Source organism: Microtus ochrogaster, linkage group LG9 (genome assembly GCF_000317375.1).
Source record: "Microtus ochrogaster isolate Prairie Vole_2 linkage group LG9, MicOch1.0, whole genome shotgun sequence".
NCBI lineage: Eukaryota > Metazoa > Chordata > Mammalia > Rodentia > Cricetidae > Microtus > Microtus ochrogaster.
Window position 1 is genome coordinate 39,834,474 of NC_022034.1, and position 24,630 is coordinate 39,859,103.

General features: G+C 40.3%; 1 protein-coding gene across 2 annotated transcripts in view; it reads right to left on the bottom strand.

Moving 5' to 3' along the window:
• The window catches only part of Soga3 (SOGA family member 3), a 50,868-nt gene extending 32,340 nt beyond the window's left edge, over nucleotides 1–18,528 (bottom strand). Inside the window, exons 1-4 of one of the 2 annotated variants that reach the window (XM_013352411.2) lie at nucleotides 17,695–18,528; nucleotides 14,582–15,774; nucleotides 13,887–14,111; nucleotides 11,901–12,059 (exon numbers count right to left, since the gene is read on the bottom strand). In XM_013352411.2, the coding sequence (XP_013207865.1) occupies nucleotides 11,901–12,059; nucleotides 13,887–14,111; nucleotides 14,582–15,679 (1,482 nt within the window). In that variant the 5' untranslated portion in view covers nucleotides 15,680–15,774; nucleotides 17,695–18,528. Of the gene's footprint in view, nucleotides 1–11,900; nucleotides 12,060–13,886; nucleotides 14,112–14,581; nucleotides 15,775–17,650 lie in introns of both variants that reach the window. The other variant, XM_013352412.2, reaches the window with a different exon arrangement.
• Between the last annotated feature and the right edge of the window lie 6,102 nt (nucleotides 18,529–24,630).

The following is a 24,630-nucleotide window of genomic DNA, read 5'->3' on the forward strand; positions in this document are numbered from 1 at the left end:
ATCTATCTATCTATCTATCTATCTATCTATCTATCTATCTATCTATCTATCTATCTATCTATCTATCATCTTTCCTCTGTCTATCATCTATTCTATTATCTCTATTCTATCTATCCTATCCTATCTCTAAATTCTTGGAGTTTAAATCAATAGAATTAGAAACAAGATAACTACCTTTAGAGTTCTTATAGAATACAATTATTCTAACTTATACTTAACCAGTCTTACAAATGAATCTAATAGCTATATGTATCTCTGGAAGAGAATACCTTCCATGTGAGCTTTTCCTAAGTTTAATGGATAGAACATGATCTGAATTTTTTTCTTTTATTTATTTATTTATTTTATTAATTATTTTATCCACAATAAAGTAGATGGTATACCTGCATAGGGCCACATTAACTGTCAATATTTAGCAACACAATAAGACACTGAGCCATCTAATTATTTCTGCTGTAATTCTAGGTTCTTGGCTAATAGGATGATAAGAACTTTTGTGAAGAAAGAAAAGATAACAGAGCTAATTTTATGAAACATTTACCTCTATGATTAATTGATTGGACAGTTGGAAATAACTGAGCTAGGCAGCAGAGAAATGCCGATTACTTTAAATTTTTTATTTTAAGTTCTTCTAAGTTAAACTGTGCTGAATATAGATGGCCCTATTAAGTGAAGTATGGAAGTATAAAATGGCAAATGTCAGGAGGGAAGCTTAATGACATCTTCAAATGTCGTCTTCAAATGCCATTTACCATCTGTATAAAAATCAGTTTAGATGACCATGGAATGTAAAAGTGGAATTATATCAAAAATCAAATAAATAATTGCATGTCTATTAAAATACAGTAAAATCTTAAAACTCACCCAAACAACCAGATGTTTAATTCAGAAAACACTTCCCAATGTTTACAAGTTACCAATATTGTGTGGTATCTATTCCAAAGCAGTGTGAGTGTTATGTCACAAAGAACCTAGTAAATTCTGATCTAGACAGCTAATAGGATGCTCCTATGACAGCAAACTCATCTTCTTGAAACCCCCTTCATCAGGTCCAGTTTTTACATGTGTGGTACGTATGCACAAATTCAATAGAAATACAGCTCTTAAACTGAGAGAGTAAGGGTGCTAGCTGGGGCATCAATAAAGCTACAAAACAACCTAACACATTTTGTACGTTAGCCCACTTGATGAATAAAGCCTTCCTCTGTTCTTTAGCATGTCTAGAGGCAGGAGGGTGAAGCAGGTGAGGCAGCATTTGTCCACCTGCTCCCTCCTCACTGTGTTTATATTGTATTAAACACCACTGAAAAAGTTGTCTAGATTTTTGAGTTCCAGTTCTGGTGAGCTTTTGTTTTGTTTTTAATTCTCAGATAAAACATCTTTCTTATTTACAATTTTATAATTTTTGTTTTTCAGACTCTCTTATTGCTCATCAGCTTTGTGTTAGGTTGTCCTCTGGTTGCTATGCAAATGAGGAAGGTGGACTCAGTCAAGTCTGGGGAGATTTATAGTATAGCATGTGGAAGTCTGGGGGGAATTTTTAGTATAGCATGTGGAAAGTATGTGTTCAAATTAAGTATAAGCAGGCATGATAGTACATGTCTGTAATTCTAGCACTTGAGAGTTGAAGGCAGAAGGATCAGAACTTCAAGGGCAAGCTGAGCTACATAGTAAGTTCAAAGGCAGCCAAGGCTATATGAAAACAACAGAACCAAAACAAAAAAGAAATATTCATTATGAAATAGAAGTTACTATATTATCAATGTAGATGGTCAAATTGTTTCCTAACAACAAACTTGGTGTTGAGGAATCTACAAGGACGAAAGCAGATCTGAGCCCAAACCTCAGAGAACTCAGCCTGAATGTTCTTATGAAAACCTTCTGATATCATGAACATCAAATCATTAACTTGAGTGCACAGACTATCTCCATGACTACAATATCAGATAGACCTAAAGATATATATTCCTATGTATATATACATATACATAGTAGGAAATCATACTTGCTAACTTAATGTCAAAATTTTATGGGTTTTTAGCTACATGCCAAAGGATTAGAGTGATACAAGATGTTACATTCTGACAATTCTAGTAGTAGACAAAGGCACTTCTCTGGTGCCAAGACTGATTATGGTAGAAGGAAGCAGTAGACAAGAATAGTGTCAATTTTGACTGTAGGAGGAGGGGAAGCCGCTTGTTGGTTCCCCGCTGCTCAGCCCCAAAATAATCACATGGAAACTGTATTATTTAAATCACTGCTTGGCCCATTAGTTCTAGCTTCTTATTGGCTAACACTTATACTAATTTCTATTAATCTGTGTATCGCGACGTGGCTGTGGCTTACCAGCAAGATTCCAACCAGCGTCTGTCTCTGGTGGCTCCATGGCTTTTCCCCGACTTTGCCTTTCATTCTTCCAGCATTCAGTTTAGTTTTCCCCACCTACCTAAGTTCTGACCTGCCATAGGTCCAAAGAAAGCAGTGTCTTTATTCATTAATGGTAATCACAGCACACAGAAGGAAATCCCACAACATGTGACTGTTATTTGCTTTTCCTGTTGCTGTGACAAAATGCCCAACTGAAACAGGCCAAGAGAGGACAGATTTATTTGCACTTCCGGGTTCCGAATGCTTGATTCGTGGTTGCTTTGCCCAGGTGTTTGGGAAACATCATAGCAGTGAAATTATGTGACTTAGGAGGCTGTTGATCTTATGTAGACAGAAAGCAGCATGTGAGGAGGAGACTAGAAACCAAGCATCACCTTCAAAGATACTGTCCTCACTGACCTAATTCTTCCTGCTAAGCTTTACCTCTGAAACATTCAGAATCTCCTCTAAAACACTGTCAGTTAAGGGTCAAGTATTCAGGCATGATACTGGGGGCATTTATTTTCAAACCATAATATTGGCCTAAAGTCTGAAGGCACTACCTATAGTATGTATATCTCAGCTATATAGACTTGGAATTTTTAAAGATGAGAACTAGAGATTCTTACTATGGGTTAATTTAAGAGGTTTATTATCTGTCACACATACAAACCTAAGCAAAATTAGAGAATTTTATTATGCCTTTGGTAACATACAGCCAACTTCCAAAACAGTCAAAGTTGTGGAGGATTAATCAATTAAATGTCAGTAATGAAGAACTAAAAATGTTTGAATGTGTAACCAAGGACCAATGCTCATTAAGTCATGAACCATACGTACCCACAGTACTGAGAAACTAGCAGTTAATAGGCAGTTAGCAAGGACGGATATCACCCTAGTGGTTTTAATTGCTAAAGCGCCCACCTCAATTATGATACCATCATTTAATTTTCTGGTTTGTTTGTTGTAAAGACAGTGAAGTTTTTGTTTACTACATGGATTTTTGTGGTTTCCTAGAACTGATCCCTAAGGCTACATAAGAAAGCTGTAGCTCAGAGTATGAAGAAGGCTCTACTTTGTCCTCAGTCATACATATAACAACTTGAGTTCTGGCTCTTATAGCGTAAAACTAGATCCTGACCTACAGTTTAACAAGTCCTCCCCCCGCCCCCCGATATCTTCTCTCTTCTTTGCCTTATGTATATAATCCCACTATGGTAAAGAACATGAAAAAAAAAGGAATCATAAAGACTAAATTACGGTGATTTAGATTGCTAATACTGATTGTTAATTAGACAGATTGCCCAAGTCTCGGGACATGCCTGTGAAGGATTATCCAGACCAGGTTGGGGTGAGAAGACCCACCTTAACTATGGTGGCTGGTGTTCTGGGATAAACAAAAAGGAGAAAGTGAGATGAGCACAAGTAACCATTACTCTTTTCTCTCAGGTTGTGGATGCCTGGTGACCTGTTACTTTGAACTCTAGCTGCCACCACATACTGTATCCCCTTGAACTGTAAACCAAAAACAAACCATTCTTCCTTACATTGCTTCTGTCAGGTGTTTTCTCACAGCAAGACAACTAACTCAGTAGTCAAATTCAGTTTTCCCGATGATTATAGAACTTAAAGAATATCAATGGACAGCTGACAAAATAGAAAATGTGCTTTTTATAAGAACCTTTGAAAATAATGTTTAACTTATGCCCTTATAAATAAACTTGGCACTGCAAATTTCAAATGACAGGTGAGGCCTTATGTAGTTTCCAGACTCCAGAGCATAAGCGCTTTCTAATAAATCACACTCAAGTTCACGGGTCATAACAAAATATCTAACTTTATATTCTGAAAACTTTTACTTCCTAATTTGCTAACTGTGTAGATGAAAAGCAAACATTGCTTTGAAAGTTCATATAATCATGCTGGCTGTCATAGGGTCTGTTTGAATCAGTCAACAAGTCTCAGAAACTGAGTGTTGCCTCCATACCTGGCCATGGCTGGGAAAGAAGTTCTTTCAATATCTCCCCGCCACTTTGATTTCTGCTAAACTCAGAACCATTCCACAGCAATGCACATTGTTCAGATTAAGCTCACTTTCATCTTCTCAGAACTTATACTTGACTTAATTTTTAAACCTTTGCTTCAGCTGTGGACTAGTTTTAGTGTGAAGTTTCTAAGTCACTTTTTGAAACATGCTGGATACAGAAGTCAGAGAGGTAAACAGTTTTCAATGACTATATTAGGTCTTATAATGGAGAGTTTTCTATAGGTAAACTGCTGACTTGCCCTCTCACGGGTGGGTCATTCAAAGCTCAGCTCAGAGTCCTTAGACCAAAGCAGAGACCAGGGATGGAAACTCAGCTCTCATAAATATGTCTGATCAGCAAATTAAACAGACCTTCAGACACAACTATTGAATAGTGGTGCCCATTATGTTTTAAGCATTAAGGTCGATAGGGATGATAGATAGGAAGGAGAAAGATGCTTACAGAGTGTGTTTAAACATATGTGATTATCCTCTCTTCCCTTCTTTTCCCTTCCAATCCCTTCCCTTTCCCGTGGTGTTTGAATATGAGCTTAAAAATTGCAACCAAGAAAGGAGCTGGGATCTAATCAACTCTGTGTGTTTTGGGGGAGAGGGTTAGTACTGATCTGTCTTTTAATGCAAATAATCATAAATTTTATACGTATGTTCTGTAATCGGTATTCAGTATATTTCACAAACAATACCAATTTCTTATCTAAGAGCTACTTTGCTTTTTGTGTTTTTTATTGACTTTTATTGAGCTCTACATTTTTCTCTGCTCCCCTCCCTGCCTCTCCCCTCCCCTCTTCAACCCTTCCTCAAGGTCCCCATGCTCCCAATTTACTCAGGATAGCTACTTTGCTTCTGCTTGACAATTGGGAAAAGAGCCACTTGTCTAACACAAAATTTGGGAATTACTTCTGAGTATATGCCACTACATAGAAAATTTCCTTTAAAAGATCTAGTAAGATTTGCAATTCCTAAGCAAAAAAAAAATATGTTCAAAGAAATATTTTTGTTTGAAACAAAAAATATTTCAAAATATTTTTGAAAATGTATTTACTAGTGTGGGAAATTTCTTTGTAGGCAAAGGCACCTGCTGCCAAGTTGAATCCCTGGGACCCACAAGCTAGAAAGAGAAAATCAACTCCCACAAGCTGTCCTCTGATCTCTATATGGATGCTGTGATATATGTGCATGAACACACATAAGAAGACAAAATAAATAAATAAAAGTGCAGCAAAAATGTGTTGAGCACAAACTGCAACTTTGGGGAAGACAAGCTTCGCAATGCTTACGAGACTGCCATCTTTACTCTATTACTCCTTTCTATGTTATTTGGCAAACCGTTGGCTATGACTAGAAAAATAATTCTTAAGTGTTCAATAATACTGGTCATCTAAATGGCAATGAGCATTAGGAGTATTTATTTTTAGGTGTATGTGCATGGGCGTGTGAGTAAGTGTATGTCTGTGCTTGTGGGTCCCAGGGATTCAACTTGGCAGCAGGTGCCTTTGCCTACAAAGAAATTTCCCATACTAGTAAATACATTTTCAAAAATATGCACAGGAGGCCAAGGATGTCAGAGGAGGACACATAACCCTTGCAACTGGAGTTGGAGGTGGTTGTGGGATCCCATGTGGGTCCTGGGAATGAACTCAGGTACTCTGTAAAAGAAGCAAGTGCTCTTCACCAATGAGCCATTTCTGAAGTCCCCATTTTCCACGTTTTAATGAGCTATGAGAAGCAGGATAAAATACTTACATGTTGAAGAATTCCCCATTAAAACTGCACTGTGGGCTTATACTGTCAGTGATATATCACTCAGGATTGCCTTTTTGCACCTTATTACTTACATAAACATGACCTATCCAAACCAAGTATAGTTAGTAACAGTACATAACTTTACATAAGAAAATACATATAAAATTGTGAACATAAAGTACATAGATTTATCTATTAAAATGTCCTGTGTGTAAGTCTCCAGATGTATTGATATGATCACAAGGCAATTAATGAACAGTGATGCTACTGCTAAAATTTATAGTACTAATTATTTCTGTGTTCTAAAATGAAAGCTCATTGTAATAGATGGGACAGATAAACCAAACATACAGAGAAAATAAAAGTCCCAAGGCAGATGATGCTATTGCAGCTGGACAGTTAAGAGTCCTCTAGAGCCAAGACTGGAAAATTTTAAGAAAATTATTTTCTCTAAGCTTTTTATGTAAGGCGGAGGGAAGAAACAGCAAAGATAATAGAGATGCTGAAAGAGGTCCCCTGAATAGTTCCCATCATCAGATCATTCTCTTTGGTCTTATTTTAATGATTTTTGTTCAATTATCTATCATGAACTGTTTTACAAACATTTAAATGACTTATGAAGATTCCCTCCCCAGGATAAGCATAAGAAACTTTGAAGCATTCAAAAACGATGCTTCCTCTTATTAGAGCAGAAGTCTATGAACATCAGTGACCGATTTTATAGGGGAAAAACCTCACTCAACCCAGAGCCTCCCACAAAACCCTAACTTTATCTGATTGGTGCATAAACCTACCCTGACATCCAAAGAGCTCCTTGTTTGGGTACAGTAACTTTCACAGAACTCTCTATTGCCCTGATCCATTATGATGTCCAAAGCCAGATGGCCACTTTCTCTGAGTTATAGAAAGGTAAAAGCATTTCTCTCCAGGAAGGAGACATAGTGCTACTAGCAAATCAATGTTTCATAATGGGGATGAAAATGCTATTAAGGTTCGAAGGCAGCGATTTAAGAGGTCCCTCTTGTTTGCAGTTGGCAGCATATCAGCTCTTTCAATATAAAGGACAAATTGCAAAAGCCTAAACTAATTACCCCATCCTGCTTCTACTCAGTTCTTCCTCCCAAGTGCCTACTCCATCCTCCCAGAGGAAGAAAATAAGCAGATGGCTGTGTGCAGGTGCACAGGACTCTGTGCAGTCACCAACTCTGAGAGCAATTGGTCAATACCCTTGAAGCTAGTTAAAGTGTTAGTAAATGGTTCCAAACTCTAGCAGATGGTCTATTGGTCTCAAGGGCACTGTTCAACATCTATATGGATCCGTATATGCAGCTAAAATCTTAAGATTAGCAGTCTGCTTTTATTTAATATTTCATGACTTTATAACTAGTGTCTTTTCTTCTTCAGAATTTGACATGGTTCTATTTTACTCCATGAGCAAATCTGCACTTTACAAATAAGACAGCCAATGGTTAAGAACCCCACCCTACCAAGTAACCTAGCTACTATGGCAGCTCATCTTATTTTCATTATTGTTATATATATATTTTGATTTATTTGAGGGATACCCACATATGGAACTCAGAGGTCAATTTTAAGGACTCAGTCCTCTCCTTTCATGATAGGGGTTCTGGGAGTTGGACTCAGATTGTGTCACACTTGAAGGCAAGAGCCTTGACCTCCCAAGACACCTCAGTAGCCTGAGCTCATTTTTAGCATCATTCTCTTAGAACAACATGATCACTCCACGATACCTTATTTCAGTGGGATACTTCTGATTTTTAGACTGTTTCATACATGTGATTTTCTGATCCTATGGAGTCAGTCTTGGGCAGATGGTTATACCTGTTAGATTGGTTTTCAATTTTCTTCATCACATTTAGTAATTTTTACATGTCCACATGCCAGACTTCTCAAACTTCTACTTTTCTTCCCTCCTCCCATCACACATTTCCTAATTTTATTTTTCATAGTAAAAAGTTACTTTTTAAAAGCTAATGTCCTGGGACATTGTTCAGTGAGGAAAGTTCTGCTGAATAAGCACAAGATCTTGAGTTCAAATCTCCCACAATGACATAGAAGTCCAGCAAGGCAGGATGTAATTGCAATCTCAGCACCTGTGGGAGGAATAGCAGCGGTGTGAAGCCCTCCCGCCCCTGACAATCTGGCCAAAATAGTGAATTCCATCCAGATTCTGTGAGAGACACTATTCCAAACAAATTAGGGTAGAGATCAATAAGAGCAAATACCTGATGTTGACCTCTGACCTCCATGCACGTGCAAATGCAGCTGAGTGCACCTGTATACGCATGGACATAAATATATGGATCGCACATATAGCAAACACAGAAAGCTGATGTCTTGCATAAATGCTGCTAAATTTCCCTGGACTTCCGTGGCTGTCTTATTTAGTCAGAGTTTAAGTTAAGGGTTTGATTACACCTCGGTAAACATGCATTATCTTTAGGTCCCCACTTATTAGTGTGGTACCCACGTTTTCCTAATTGAGAGCCAGAGTCCTTAAGAAAGATAGCATTCCAGGGAAGTGATTTTTATTTTAAGATGGAGGAAGGCCCATTGGTATGGCTAGTGGATGGGTCTACGAGCATTTTCCTCTTTTCAGGACACAGGATTCTTTCCTTGCAGGTATGTGTATGTGTATAAACATGTAGAGATTAGAGGTTAGTATTAGGGTTCTTTTTCTACACTTTCCTCCTGTGGAGGGGGAGCATGGCCTTTTACTGAATCTGGATTTCACCATATCAACTAGGCTTTCTGGACAGAGAGGCCCTAAAATCTGCTTGTCTTTGTCGCCTCATCTCCCCAGGACCAGGGTTACAGATGCACAATGCATTTCATGGCCTACTTGGTTTCACAAGAGTGTTGGGAATCTAAACTCATACCCCCATGTATGCTCGGTAGATATTTCATGCACTGAGCTATCTCCCAATTCCTCAGCTTAAGCCATTCTTAAGCACAAGTTTCTACGTATTCACTTGAGAAATATCCACATGATGCCAAATTACAAGGTAGTTCTCTTTTTATCTCTGGCAACCAAGTAAGGTATGCTGTTGCCTGAATGTTTTTAAATGGCATAAACAAAGGCCAAGACCAAAATAAAATCACACATGAACAGGGGAGAAGCCTCATGTGAAAAATGGACTTTCTCATTTTCCCACACTAAGTCATTCAGTGATTTTCCTTTACCCTTTTCCTCAAACTCATGTTAAAATCCTAATCCCCACTTAGGAGATGATATCCAGGCAGGAGAAAATTACCTGGAAATAATTTCTTTACAAAGATCATCAATTGAAAGTAAATCCATTGGGGAAGATCATCGTCTAATATGACTTGTGTGCTTACAAACAGGAAGTGTTGGGTGTTGGAGAAATATGCCAGATAACAAGATGCTTACTTTGTAAGCTCAAGTACTTGAGTTGCATTCTTAGTTCGCACCACATAAAAAGACTGAGTGTTGGCCAAGTCACGGTGGTGCATGCATTTAATTCCAGCACTCAGGAGGAAGAGGCAGGCAGATCTCTGTGAGTTCAAGGCTAGCCTGGTCTACAAAGAGAGTTCCAGAATAGGCTTCAAAGCTACACAAAGAAAACCTGTCTTGAAATAAAAGAAAAGAAGAAGAAGTCTGGGCATGGTGGTGTATGCTTGTAAGCATTCACTGAAGAAATAAGAGTAGATGGATCCCCAGGGCTTTGTGGCCAGCCAATCTAGCCTAATCCTTGAGCCAGAGATGCTGGTGAGAAACCCTATCTCAACAAACAAGGTGGACAGTTCCCAAGAAACACCACCTGAGGCTGACCTCTGCCCTCCACAAACATCCACACAGTGTACAGACACACACACACACAAACACACACACACACACACACACACACACACACAAACTGAGGGTCAACTCAGAAGTTTCTAAGCAGGTAGCCACGGGGAACCTGTCTTATAAACATGAAGGTGACCAGCAACAAGTTGAGGAGGGAGGCCTGGGGCAGACCCTTCTCTCAAAGCCCTCTGAAGGGACCAACTTTGCTGAAACTTTGTTCTTGGGCCTCTGGCCTCTAGGATTGTGAGACAGTAAACTATCTAGTACTTGGTGATAGCAATCCTTGCAAACTGACCAGCTATCTTCTTCACTCCCTCCCCCACCAGACACACTAAATTTGAAACTCTTCAATTGTACACTATTCTGAAGATCATATGCATACAATAACTTTGTATTTAATTTCATAACTTTAGGGAAAAATATGATTTGTTCTCTAAATGGCAGTGTCCTGAACTGCAAGATAAACTATGTCATAGGAGAAGACACTGAAAATCCTTTGAAACAACCTTTACAGTTTAGAATAAATAGAGAAAAGTAGACGTTATGGGCTTTTCAAGGTCACTTCATTAGTTCTGGGTGAAGGTGTAATATGTGATTCTCAATCTTTGTATCTTTCGACAGTAACACAGAAACACTCTGGACTTACGACCAAGAAACATGTTTCAACCACGGTGTTTTTATTATTTTGCCATGTTGAGAGGATGCTTAGGTAAAATGTGAGTGTTACACATCCACAATTGTAGACCTTGGGAGGCAGAGACAGAGGGACACCTCAAGCCTGAGTCCATCCTAGACTATATAAAAATTTCCTGACTTACACAGAGAGATTCTATCTCAAAAATTAATTAGTTAATATATGAAATACTAAAAATAAAATAAAAAGGTGTTTAAAGTTAGGATAATATTAGAAAACCTGGGGACAAAGATCACAAAAAATAGTCTGCTCCACCAAAGAGCATTTCAAAGTCCTTCCCATTTACGGACTCTTGATTGTGCTGATGATGTTTTCACTGTTAATAACAGATACAAGTGCCTCAATACTCAGTCCTTGCAAAGATGAATATTTTTTGGAATTTTATAATTCCAAGCAGAGAAAATTGATCAGGAGTCCATTTCTTCTTTTGCCTACTTTTTGCTCATAGTTTTCATACATTACACTGACAATAATTCAAAGTAGCTTAAAAATATTATAGTACAGTAAAAATGTTTATCATGACTCTAGTTACTTATTGATAGACTTTTTGTTTTCTTCTCTGATTATTTTCTGTGATCATTATTCTTTTGGAATATTGGATGTTCACAGAATGGACATGGGAAAGAGAACTTTGAATCTTCTACCCTAAAAGACAGAACTAAGGTGGATTACTTTGAGGTACAATTGGGTAGAAACCAACTGGAAACAAACAAAACCTTTCATCAGAGCTCTGATGGGATTGACTTGGCTGCTGTGAAAGATCTTTGGGATTATATTCTGAACATTAAACAATTTGGGAAACATTGTTATAGAGAAAACTTGGTTGGACGGGATTGAATGAGATTTATGACTCTGCCCATTATAGAAGCTTACTGTTCTATGAACACAGCAACAATCTTATAAAACTGTTTGCCTCAGCTAACACAGACGTCACTTTTTCCCTTCTTAACTTGATATCATGCATGTGTGGTTTGCTAGTAAATGTATTTAATTGACATGCATTCCAACAACAGAAACATAAACATCAGTTTGTAGTTCATAGCAAGTTAAACTAGAAGTTCAGGCTAGAGTATTTTCCTTGCTATTCCACTCAAGGCAATCTTTTAGTTCTTACTATATTGAGTAGACTGGAAAGTTATAATCAGGAAAGAAAAATTGTAAGCAGTGATATTAGGCTAAACAAACATACCCAGTCAATCATGAAGTCAGATACTAACCTCCTTCATTTTCTCCAGTTCATTTTGTAAGGCTTGCTTCGCAATTTCAACTTCTATAAGTTGCTGCCGCAGCTTCTCGTTTTCATCTTCTGTTGTTGTTCTCTTTTCTTCCACATTTTCCAGCTCATGGTGAAGTCTCACAGATACATCCTTTGCAACCTACAACGATGTGTTTGTTGCAATGAAATATAATTTGACACATACTGAAGGCATTAAAAACCAATATTTCCATAGCACTTACTATGTGGCAGTGTTTCCAATACCTCATCTATGTGCCATTCATATAGCAATCACATAATCCTCACCAAAATCCCATAGGATAGATGATATGATTGTATCTGCTTTATTGAGGGGGGAAATATTACGTAATATGTACATGGCTGCACAACTAGCAGGTAGCTAGGTGGCTGGCTCAACTTTGTTCCTTTCACCTCACTACATCAGAGCAATATGATGGATTTAACATATCTGCTTTAATTTTAAAGTAAAACCATGGGCTACGTGATTCCACTCTTTCCCCCACTGAGAAATGGAGAAAAAGACATTTTTAACGACTGGGTATTGGGACTTGATTTTCCCCCCTTATATCTCCAACTAGTTTCAAGTACTTAAGATTAGCAAGCATTCTACTACTTGAGATTCTTTTCTGTTTTAATACTAGTTTATATTTTTACCCCAACTTTTGAGATTATCGTGAGGATTCCAGAGCTTTGAAGGGATACTTAACATTTAGTGTAGAGTCTCAGGACACAGCCAGTCCTGGTTTAGACTGAATAAAGGGAGTGTGGCTACCGTCAAGCTTGCTATAAGGCCCAGGTGCATTGCAGGCATAGAACCTATGAAAAAAGTGCTTTTGATTAAGAGCACTGGATGCTTTTCTAGAGGACTCTATATTCCCTTCCCAGATGCTATGCCTTCTTCTGGCATCTAAGGGCAGCAGACATACATCTGGGGCACAAACATACATGCAGGCAAAACACAATATATATATATATATGTGTGTGTGTGTGTGTGTGTGTGTGTGTGTGTGTGTGTTAAAGTGCCAATGGTGCCTCTCCAAAGTGGTTCCATTAATAAACTCTAATTCACAGATTTTTCTTCAAAATCAATCAATAACATACATAATAATGTTACAGCTCCTTATGAGTCGCTTTGTGTCCCAAAGGAAACAAAATGAACGAAGCAAGGACTTACTCAGAGCTTCCTTAAAACACCTCTGGGTTAATTGACTTCACTTTCCTATTGATGAAGTTAATATAGATAAAGGTAGATTTGATTGTCAGTAGTGATGAGTTTAACATTCAGTTTGCCTTGAAAATAAATTTGCCTCCTGTCAAACTGAACTGAAGAAAGAACACCCAAAGAAAATGCGTACTGCAAGCTTTGAGCTGTCTCAAAGCCTGTCATCTGGGATATATTCTGGATGCGCAATTTCATTACAAATTGAGATATTTTCTTTTGCTTCATTCTCCTTCTTCAAATGGGTTGCTGTTTAGAGTGTAAGGGGAGACCTTAACTATTTTCTCAATGCTGTTCTGGATGTCAGTGCTCCACAGAAACCCACAATGCTACTCCTGAATGCCTGATTCCATCTGGCCTTCGGTGGGAATACATCATTAGAAGCCAAATCACTGGAGTCCAGGCCATGTAGAGTCTGTGCTTAACCATAACCATGGATGGCCTTATTTCAGCCCAGGAGAGAGGAACTCTCTTCCCATTACTTCTGAAAGAGTTACTCCCAGGAAACAGCCCCTTCACACACACACACACACACACACACACACACACACACACACACACTCACACACAAACTAAGCTGAACATTTCCTTCCGCTTCCGGGATGCTGACATTTTGTGGTGAACGCTAGCAACCTAATACCCTTTGCCAGTCATCAATGAAGGCCATTTCAAAGTAAAGAGCTCTCACCAAAGTCTCCACCCACTGACCCTGGCGCGCCCTCGTTCCCCTCCCCCACAGCTGCAGACCTTGAGGTCCTGCTCCAGGCTGCGCAACAGCTCGCCATCAATTTCCCCGGTCTGCGCGTAGCGGAGCCTTTTGCGCTCTGCTTTGCGGAGGCGGTACTGCAGGATCCGGCAGTTTTTGTTGGCTCTCTCCAACTCATGGCGCATCTCCTGCAGCTGACAGGCGTCCTCCTCGAAGAAAGTATCCCTCATCTCGTCCATCTCGGTCCTCAGCTCGTCGATTTCGTTCTGAGACAGTGACACATCATGAGTCACAATCAGTCTTCCTTGGAATCCCTCAGATGCGCACCGCATACATCCCATGGTTACTCCCAGTACCCAGGTTTACTGCCTCCTCCTCTGGGAGACAGGAGTGAAAGGAGGTTGAAAGCAGAAACTAGAAAACCAGGCCCAGTTTAGGCCTCCTTCTTTCTTTCTGTTACTCTAGCACTCTCTGCCCATGAGAAAGTGGGGCAAATCATGATAATTGGATAAATGAAGGCCTGGATTTGGTTTTAAATGAAACGCAACAGCATTAATATTAGGTTCCATTTCAAATTGGGAGTAGGCCATGAACCTCCCCCCACCTTCCCAGTTTCCCTCCCTCACTGTAGCCCTAACAGGTTAGCAACCTTCCAACCCTACAGGGACACGCCCTAATCCTCGGAGGCCCCACGCTTCCCCTCTCCCACTTGGTCCCCACCCCCTATCCTCCTCACCTTGAGAGTTTCGTTCTCTTCCCGAAGCTTCTCCATCTCCTCCTGCATATCTTCCTGCTCCTGCAGCTGCTGCGGGTGCGACTGCGACGAAGGGGGAGCCGCCGCCTGCATGGCCCCGCCGTTGCCGCTGCTCTCTGCGCTCTGCTGGGGGCCTTCGGCGGCGGCCGCCATTGGGGAGGAGGAGGGGACCACAAGGGGCTCACAGATGGCAGGGGCGCCGGCGACAGGGGAGCTGCGGCTGCCACCGCCACCGTTTTTAGTGTGCATCTGAGCCGCGGCCGCCGCCGCTGCTGCCCGCTCCTTCTTGAGATGGAACTGGATGAGCTCAGACTGCAGACATCCCTCCTTCCAGTAGCTCCCTCCACCTCCGCTGCCGCCCCCTGCGACGCCGCTTCCAGAGTTTCTGCTGCCCGGGCCGGGGGCTCTGCTTGCAGCAGCGGTGGGTGGCGAAGGGGAGACCCCCTCCCCGCCGCTACTACCCCTGTGAGATGCGCGGACGCCTTTTCCTCGCCAAACCCTGGGCGGCGGCGGCTGCGGAGCGCCCCCCTCCCGGTCCCCCGGGCCGCCGCCGGCTCCTCCTCCTTCCCCGCCCCCTCCTCCTCCTCCTAGCGGAGGGGGTTCCCCGACTTTCGAGGGCACTGATTCTATCTCCCGGGATGGCTCCTCTGGCGGCCCGGGCCTCCTGGAGCTCACAGAGGCCAGGATAGCCGCGGGGGGCCCTTCAGCACCAGGCGCGGGCTGGACAGCTCCTGGAGCAGCCCCTTTGGGTACCACGGGCGTTGCCTTCTCCGCCCCGCCTCCGCATCCTCTGGAGCCGGCTCCAGAGGCGCCACGACCGGTTATCTTGTTACCCTGCTGCTGCTGTTGTTGCTGCAGCTGCTGCTGCCGAACGGAATTGAGTTTAGTGCCAACGCCAAGAGGGGACCGCGTGCCCGCGGCGGTCTGTCGGAAAGAATTGTCCCTAGGCCTAGCAGGTGATTGAGCTCGTTGCTGCTTTCTGCTACTGCCCTCCGGGTGCAGGCGAGCCTCCGTGGCTGCGGTGGCGGCAGAAGCCGAGGTTGCGACTGGGGCAGCGCCCCCGGACGGTGGCTGACTCATGGCAGTCTAGGGGGAACCTACCGGATGTGACTTGGAACCGTCCATCTCTACACCATCCTCTTCTTTCCCTTTTGCCACCAACCTTCCTTTCTAAGCTGGGACGGAAATAAAAGAAGAGAAATATACAGTATGTTTACATCGTTGCAGAGTTAAAGGTGAATTTGCTGGACAGAGAAAAAGGGAGACTTGGAAATCCAGTGTTTAATGAAACCCTTGACTAAGAAAAGGCTGTAACTTCTCACTTTGCCCAACATGGCGCTGTTTCCATCTTACCCCATCTCAGTCAAAGGCAGATGAAGCTTGTGTTCCTTAGGTAGCAGGTTTTGGAAAGGGTTAGACACGGGTTCAGAAAGAAAATGAATGAGAGAGGAAATGGTGGAGGGGGCGAAGAATAAGGTCCTGAAGAGACTTCGGAAGGCAAAGGAAATGTTTACACATGATAGTTGTCAAACAGCTTTCTTCTGCTTCAACTCTGTATTTAAAACACAGTTTAGTGGGGAAATTTTTAATTTAATTAGTATCCCCAGGTGTCAATGAAAGAAACACTGTTATGATGTAAGATCCTAGAGAATATCTACTGTAGATAAATGACATTTTTCTGATTCTGCTCCATCCCCTAATGTTGTCTTTAGATAATTACAGCCAACTTTCTTTAGAACAGAACACAAAAGAAAATGCAACGAGTGACTATAAATAAACCCCAGTTTAAAGATTAAAAAAAATGGTAGCATCAGAAATAAGATTCAGCCATTGGAAATCTCAAAGAGATTATTTTTTTAGCTCAGAAATACTTTTTGGGAAATCTGATAAGCAGGCTGTGAAGTTTTCAGTGATGAATTTGTCCACACTCACTTTTCTGTGCTTATGAAGCACTGAGTTGTAAGTGCAATGCAGAAAAGAGTTTCAGTTTTGACCATCCCCCTAGATGATATATAATAAACTAAGCTGAAACTTTAAAATGCCCAGTCATGTGGCTGGAGAAGTGGCTCAGCAGTTAATAGCACTGACTGCTATTCCAGAGGACCCACGTTCTATTCCCAACACCCACATGGAAGCTCACAACTGTCTGAAACTCCAGTTCCATGGGACCTGGCCTCCCTGGGCATCAGGTCTATATATGTTACACAAATATACATGCAGGCAAAATACCATACACATAAAATTAAATTTAAATTTAAAAAATGTTAGAATGTTCACTCAGTGCCAGATTTTGAAACAGAAGATTCTATACCCAGAAAGCTATTCATCTTCCTTTATGGTGTAAGATAGGTGGTTATCTTCCCAAAATAAACAGACCACTTTAAACTGGAAAACAAGCTTCTGCCCTGTGTTCCTGTCCGGTGACCCAGTCAACTAGTTCATTTGTCCCACTTTTCAGGAGAACATTTTTTATCTATAAAACACAGAAAGGCCACAACTACACACAAACTTCTCTTACACATCGTTTAGGCGAGATGATTTCCCAGGAACGTTCTTACGTTATTACTGTTATTATCTGTTGTATCTTGAGAATATAATCATCTCTAGCAACCAAATACCCCACCTCCTTTTCTGCCTCTGCAATCTCTTTTCAGCTCACTTTGTAATACAGAGATTAAAGCAAAGACTACATCAGAGGGGAAAACAAAGTTAGCCACTGCTAGAATGTCTGGCCTACTTTACCATGGGTCAGACTAATGTGGGCCAACCAACTTAATTATACTAGCAATACACAGTTATATTTAACTAAGCAAAAGCACACAGGAGCTGAGAAGTCATGAACTGAAGCCTGGTCCCGGACAACTTTAACCTCAGAGAAAACTTGGGTTTCAGTAACTAACTCAGACAATCTAAGGCACCTGGCGACTGTCACCAGCAATAGGAAGGTACTGCATCCCAAGACTTTCTACAGTTGAAATCATCATCCAAGCAATCTAAGTAAGGACTAAATCAACCCTTTCCATCTCAAATCCTGTCTATCCCAGGACCCACCCCGTTTCTCATCCTCATCTCCTTAAAAATCCAGAAGTTCTCACTTCTCTGCAGAGGCGTCGCTTCCAGGAAGTTGATGGAAATCAAAACTGCTTTCTTCCTGATATTTCGGAGTCCTCGAGGTTATTTTTCTATCTTTCAGAGAGTGTTCAACTTCATAGTTTTCTAGAAGACTTTCTTGCTGAGCAGGCTTGCTTGCATGGGATCCACACCCACTTGGGTTCGCCAAACAAAGGCGGTAACTACAAAGACGCGGAACTCTGGGAGCGGGTTCCTAGCCGGCGGGTGCTTGGCTGGGCTGGAATTGCAACTGCAGCAGCCCAATGCTCCGGGTACCAAGCTGTGCCAGACGCTCCCCCAGGAAGTACAGCAGTATTCATGAGCTGACCTCACCGGACTGGGCTGGAAAGAGGGCGGGATTGGAGGGAGGGCAGGAGAGAAGTAACGGGAGTGGTGGCTTAAAGAGGAAAGAGTAAGTGAGGATGGGGAACAGAGGTAGCTGATGGGAGGCAAGAAGACAAAAAAAGGCCAGAGCCACGCCCGAGATGGAGAATTATCAGCCTGGCTCATCAAAATCCTTGCCCTACTCCCATTTCCTGTATTTGGCAGAAGACTCCGAAACCGCTTAAAATCGGATGTATTGGTTTCCAGCAAAGCTTTGTCTCGGGTCCGATCAATCTCCATCAATTATTTACTTGAGCTCTTTTCCTTGGGAGGCCAGTTGGAGCAGCCTGCGCCCTCCGGCCTGACCCTCTGGAGTCTCCTGATGCAGCTGAGAGGCGCTGGCGCAGGGCTGCCGGGAGTTCTCTTTGTTCGCTCAGTTTAATTCTCAGTGGATCTCTCCACGCACGGCTTCTTCCCCACCCCCAGCTCGGGCGGAGTCCTGGGATGGCATTTCCGCGAATAGACAATGGTTGTCCCACAAACAAAGGGTTCTTGCAAAGATACGAAGAAACGACTAATTTAGAGCAAACCGAATACTTACAAGCTTCAGGGACGGTTGCTGATGATGGTGAAGTAGCACAGGCCACTTTTCCCCTTCACCTCACCAAAGACCAGTTACTTCAAGTGAAAACAAGGTGTTAGCTTCTGAGATTCACATTTTTTTTTTACTCTTGTGCACGTGAGTAATAGGAGTCAGGAAAAATGTATCTATAAAGTACTAGATGAACAGGGGGTTAAGAAAAATGTGTTTCCAATTTATATTTATCCATATTGTTCCACAGTAATAATAGTCATAAAATATGAGGGAATTTTTCCCCCTTTCCTTTTAATTTTATTTTAGAGAACAGGCTCAAGAACCTCCTTTCTACACCCAAAACATCCCCTTGGTAAGCTTGCAGGTGAGAATATATTAACCTTGTAGTAAAAGGACATTTTTAGATGTTAAACCTCTGTTACATTGTGTGGTGGTTTTGTGGAAGCTAAGACTTAGATATTTGCAACAACATGTCTAGCAGGAGACTTTATTTAATAAGTATACATCCTGTTTTAAGAGGGAAATGACAATGATTTGGGAGTCATTTACACAAAAGCAATTTGTTACAATGAAATGAATGCATGTGATTTATATCTAAGTAATTTATATCTCCAGTGACATCAAATATGGTATCACAAGAAAATCATTTCAGGCTGTAAAACAGATGCTATGAACTGGTTTGTGGCCAGTACTGTCCAAGGTGCTGGCAATACAAAGAACGTCAAGAAATCGTCTCTGTGCCAAGAAGGCCCAAATACATTGAAAGTTGAGATAACTGAGATGATGTTCTTATTCTTGAACATGGGGGAGCTGAAAAGGAGACTCCTGTGATATCTATGATGAGATGTTCAATCGTTGATTTGCATAGCAAAAGAGAGCCACAAGTTATTTTCAGCTTGTGTTAGCACTTCCTCATCATGTACCCCAATAGAAATTGCAATGTTATTATTGTGTGTCTTTGTTTTTGAGTCATGTTTCAGAATGTAGTCCTGGATGGCCTGGAGCTCATTATGTACACCAGGCTGGCCTCAAATGTATCTGCCTCCTGAGTGCTTCAGGGATTGTGTTTGTGGAGCACCATGCTCGGCCCTCTAAATTGCAACATTCATAAGAAACAGCAAGATCCACATTTCCCATTTAATGAAAACTAGAATAATGGATAAAAATACCTCTTAGATCAATCTTTATAAATAAAACATCGATATAAAATAATCTAGGAGCTTGTCTGAGAGCTAGTGACCTGCTTAGATGTCTCCATTTCAGTGTTTGTTTCCATGCAGTGACTTTTATTCCGTGAAAGTCTAATGAAATCAAGAATGCTTGCACCAGAATGTATGTGTCCAGAAAGTTTGTATAGTACTTTAGGAGTGTGCAGTCTCCTAAAACCATAACCATATCAGATGCCTAGAAACAATATTGATATATCTTTACAAATAAAGTTTTTTTTTAAAAAAATAGAATTGTATTTTGGTTATCCCCTTATTTTCTTGTGAAACAAAATTACACTTTGGTGTCAGGCTGGAGAGACGACAGAGTTGCTGATGCCACTTGCTCTTGTAGAGGACTGACATTTAGTTCCTGGTGCTCACATGACAACTCACAACTGGCTGTAAGTACAGTTGCAGAGAATCCAAGAGCCTCTTCTGATGAAACTGCAGATGCACAGTATCCATACATATATGTTGGCAATACATAAAATGAAATAATACACATAAAAATTAACATATTTGAAAAAAATTAAACTTCAATAAAACAAGCATCAAAGATAATTATGCAGATTTCATCAGTGTTTGGACAGCTTTGGCATTATTTTTGCTGTTTCAGAAGTAGGCTGACCCTCTGACGTTTTATTGTTTACTTGAAAACATTGTTTACTAGAAAATCATCTTTTCTAATGCACATCAAGATAATGGATCTTCAGTCCAGGGAAGAAAGCTGAACTTCCAACATTGAAACCCTTATCTACAGAGTTAAATACAGGGATCTTCAATTTTGTGACTTAAATGAGGCTCAAATATTTTAGTACTGGCTATCTTTATCTTTTACTTTTAATTGGTCAGACATTTTCAACTTTTTAAAATCTACCTCTCACAATTTTTTTCTTCTTCAAGTATAACACAGTCTAACCTGTAGTTCAGAGAAATTAAATAACATTCTCAACTTCATAAACGGAACTTAAAGTTCTATCTTTCATTGCCAAACATGCTTCTTATTTGCTCAAATACCCTTGTTGAAATTATCACAACTTAAAAAAACTCTATACATCTAACGTTGATTTAACCCCACATCTCAGCTCAATCTACCTATGCATAAACTGTTTTTTGGCAAAACTATTAATTTACATTCTATGTGAAAACTTTTCTATCCTACTTTTTGTCTAAAAGAAATTCTAAATTCTTTATTCACTTTAATCTTAGTAAATGTTAAAATTTATATATTTCTCACCGAATACTGATTTTTTATTGCTATGTTATATTCCTTTGTTTCAATATATCCACTTGTCTTCAAAATATTTTTATTGGTGTGTGTAGTTCTGGGGATCAACACTGGGGCCTTGTCCATGCTAGTCCTTAATTCTACCTCTACCCTGAATCTGCAGTTGTTCTTGTAAAAACATAGTACTAACCCTTTATTCTTTCTTTTACAATCACCATCAAAGTCCAGACATTCACAATTCCTTTTAGACTGTTGCAAAGATTTCTTATTGTAAATTATAGGTGTTTAAGTGGAGTATGGTAGTTCACACCTGTAATTCCAGCTGAAGAAAAGGGATTGGCATAATTTCAGTGTTAGCCTGGGCTCTATAGTGATTTCTAGTCTATCATGGGAGGTGGTGTAAGACCTTGAATTTAAAAACACATTTGATACACACATACACAGACACACACACACACACACACACACACACACACACATGCACACACACATATACACACACCAAAACACAATAGAATGATATTATCAATGCTTTCAGCTCCTGCTTTTATTAAACATACTCCTTATGTCACCACAGATACTTAAACTCTGATTTTCAAGAACGTACATCAACCTTATCTGTAGCAAAAGTGCTTCCTAATCAGCTACAGTGGTGCTCCTGTCCTACTAAGATTTAGTCTCTTCCTTTAATGATACAGAGTTGGAGTTTTTTAAAAAACTGTTTTAATATTTTGTGAGTATGGAAAGAGAAGGAGGGGGAGAGAGAGACGGAAGAGAGCAGTGAGAGCTATATGTACATGCCAGGATTGAGTGGAATTTTCAAGAGAGGCAAGAGATGGCTATTAAGTAGCATTTTGTTGGTTTTTGACTAAGTAGAAGTTATTGTTGTATATGTTTCTGTATTTGAAGGATCTGCTTTAGTAAATGAGAATATAAATGTCTTCTTTATTTTTTGTTTTTGTCAGGGTTTTACACTATACACCAGGTTGCAATAGAACTCATTACATAGTCCAGGCTGGCCTTCAACTTACAAAAATCCTGCTGCCTCACTATTTACACCTTGAATTGTGTTTAAAAGTACATTGCTTAAGTGTGCAGACTGAAAAAGCAAGAACAATTTTAGAGGATCAATGGAACTCTTATTATTTATAGACCAGAAGTTGGTCAGAAAACCTGTTCTGGGTGTGAACATTACTCATAATACAGTTTGCAGGATTTTTCTCAAAAACTCACAAGTTTACAGATAAGTAAAAATAGATGGGTAAATGCAAAGATCGTGTGTGTCTTAGTCATTGGCAAAATTCATTTTAGCATGGTTCATTAGTTGTTTTAAACCACTTTCGACATGTCTTTTTTTGTAAGGAGAGGTACAGAATATTGTTTCCACGCAGTCAATCTGTACAGTTTTGTTTTTGTTATTTTAGTTGTTAGATGTCTCAAAATTCTTGATGCTCCATCTATGGGACACAAGTGAGAGGGTTTCCTTTTTTTCTGCAGGCTCCCTTGATCTACTTAGTTTTTCAGTTCTGCCAGTTTCTATTTCTGAGGCTTTGGTGCATGACTTTAAGGATTGGCGGTGTTGGCAAATAGTCCAACATCTGAAGCTTAATCCTTAATAAACAGAACTTTATGTCTTACCTATCCAGATATGGGGCTTTGGCCTGTCCTATCTAGGGGAAATGATGTGGGATTCCCTTCTATATGCTGTGAATACCATTGGTTTAAAAAGAAGATGTTTTGGGCCTGTGGTAGAGTAGAACAGAGCTAGACAGGGAAAACTAAAGTGAATGCTGGGAGAAAGAAGGCAAGGTCAGTGAGAAGACATGTAGCCCCACACAAGACAGATGCCAGAACTTTACCCAGTAAGCTGTAGCCTTGTGGTGATACTCAGAGTAATGGACATGGGTTTAAGTTAAGATATGAGGTAGCCAGTAAGAAGCTAGAGCTAATGGGCCAAGCAGTGATTTAACTAATACAGTTTCAGAGTGGTTATTTTGGGAGTCTGGGCAGCCAGGAACACACAAGCATCCTCCTTACTATAGGAAAATATGAAGAGATTTTAGTTTCAAGACTGGAACGTGTTACATGATGGAAATCTCAAAGAAAATACGGCCTGACTTTAGACATCAAACTGCATAATCTAGGACAGAGCAGGTTTGGTCTGCCGAACCCTAAAGTTAGCACCAAGGAAGCTTTTCCACCACACGGTGCTGTAAACCAGAATTTTATCAAGTCATTTATTATTGATGTAGGTGCTGACATAGATGTAATTTGGTTTTATAAACTTGGAAGAATGAAGAAGAATACTTTGGCCACTTGTCAGCGATGTGTACAAAACATTCCACTTTAAAAATGGCAAATGTTTCCTTTTGTTCTTCTGTCGAAAATATCAAGAGATGTCTTTGTAGTATAGCTCATCTCATCATATTACCCTTTGAGATTAAGAGTTAGGTCCTTTGGATAGTGGTGATTTAGAGAATTCAAGACATGATTCCTATAAAGAATACTAATAGGAAAATTGGGTACAGTTCAACCTGACCAGTTGTATAGATTCAACATCAGAGATCTTTCCAGAGACATCTGCCCCGGTGAAGCTGGGGTCTTAATGTATTGCATAGAAAGAAATTTCATAGCAAAGTTGGAAGTCATTCAGGAAAAATATTTTAATATAAATTTAAACATGGGAGTGGGAGGCAGAGGAGAGGAGACTATTAGGAGACTGGATTACTGATTCTTTTGACATAAGCACTCAAACCCTTTCTGCTTTTGTATCCTCTTTGTCTTCCCCCATAGTCATCAATTACCTAATTTTTGTCCCATTTTTGTTCATGTTTTAAAGTATAGTTCAAATTTATGTTCTTCACAATATGTACTTAGTCTATCATGATGGTTAGTCTTGGTTGTCACTTGGACTGGATCTGAGGTCAACTAACAGATGAGCCATGGGACACTGATGAATTTTCTTAGTCAGGTTATTTGAAGTAGGATGACCTACCCTGAATGAGGGTAGCACCCTCTGGTAGAGCACAGACAAAAAGAGGTCTGAGAAGAAAGCTTTATACTTTTTGCCTCCATGCCTTCAATCCCAACTTTCAGTTCTATTCTATTGTTGCCACTCATACAACTGCCTCTACCATGGGTATCCATGCTGGCGCTGTGCTGTTAATATTCCTTTGTAGAGATTGGAACCTAGTTTCTTTGGGCTTCCAAAGCAACCCATAGATTAAAGGCCCATGTATCTCAAAGAACGCCCCAGGCTTTGCATGCCAAGTTGAGACTGCTGCAGGATTCAGCCTTATGGACTCACCACTGCCAGGGTCTCAGCCTTTCTGGTGTAAAGCCATCCATTGTTGGTCTTTCTAGGTCAGACTGTAAGCCAATGGAATATACCCCCTTTAAAATATAGTCATTTTGTATGTTCTGTTCATCTAGGGAACCCTAACTAATAAAGCTGTTTAATAATTTTCTGAGCCTTAAATGTAATTTTATTTATATATTCATGTATACTACATATATTGCTATACTTGGTGTGTGTGTGTGTGTGTGTGTGTGTGTGTGTGTGTGT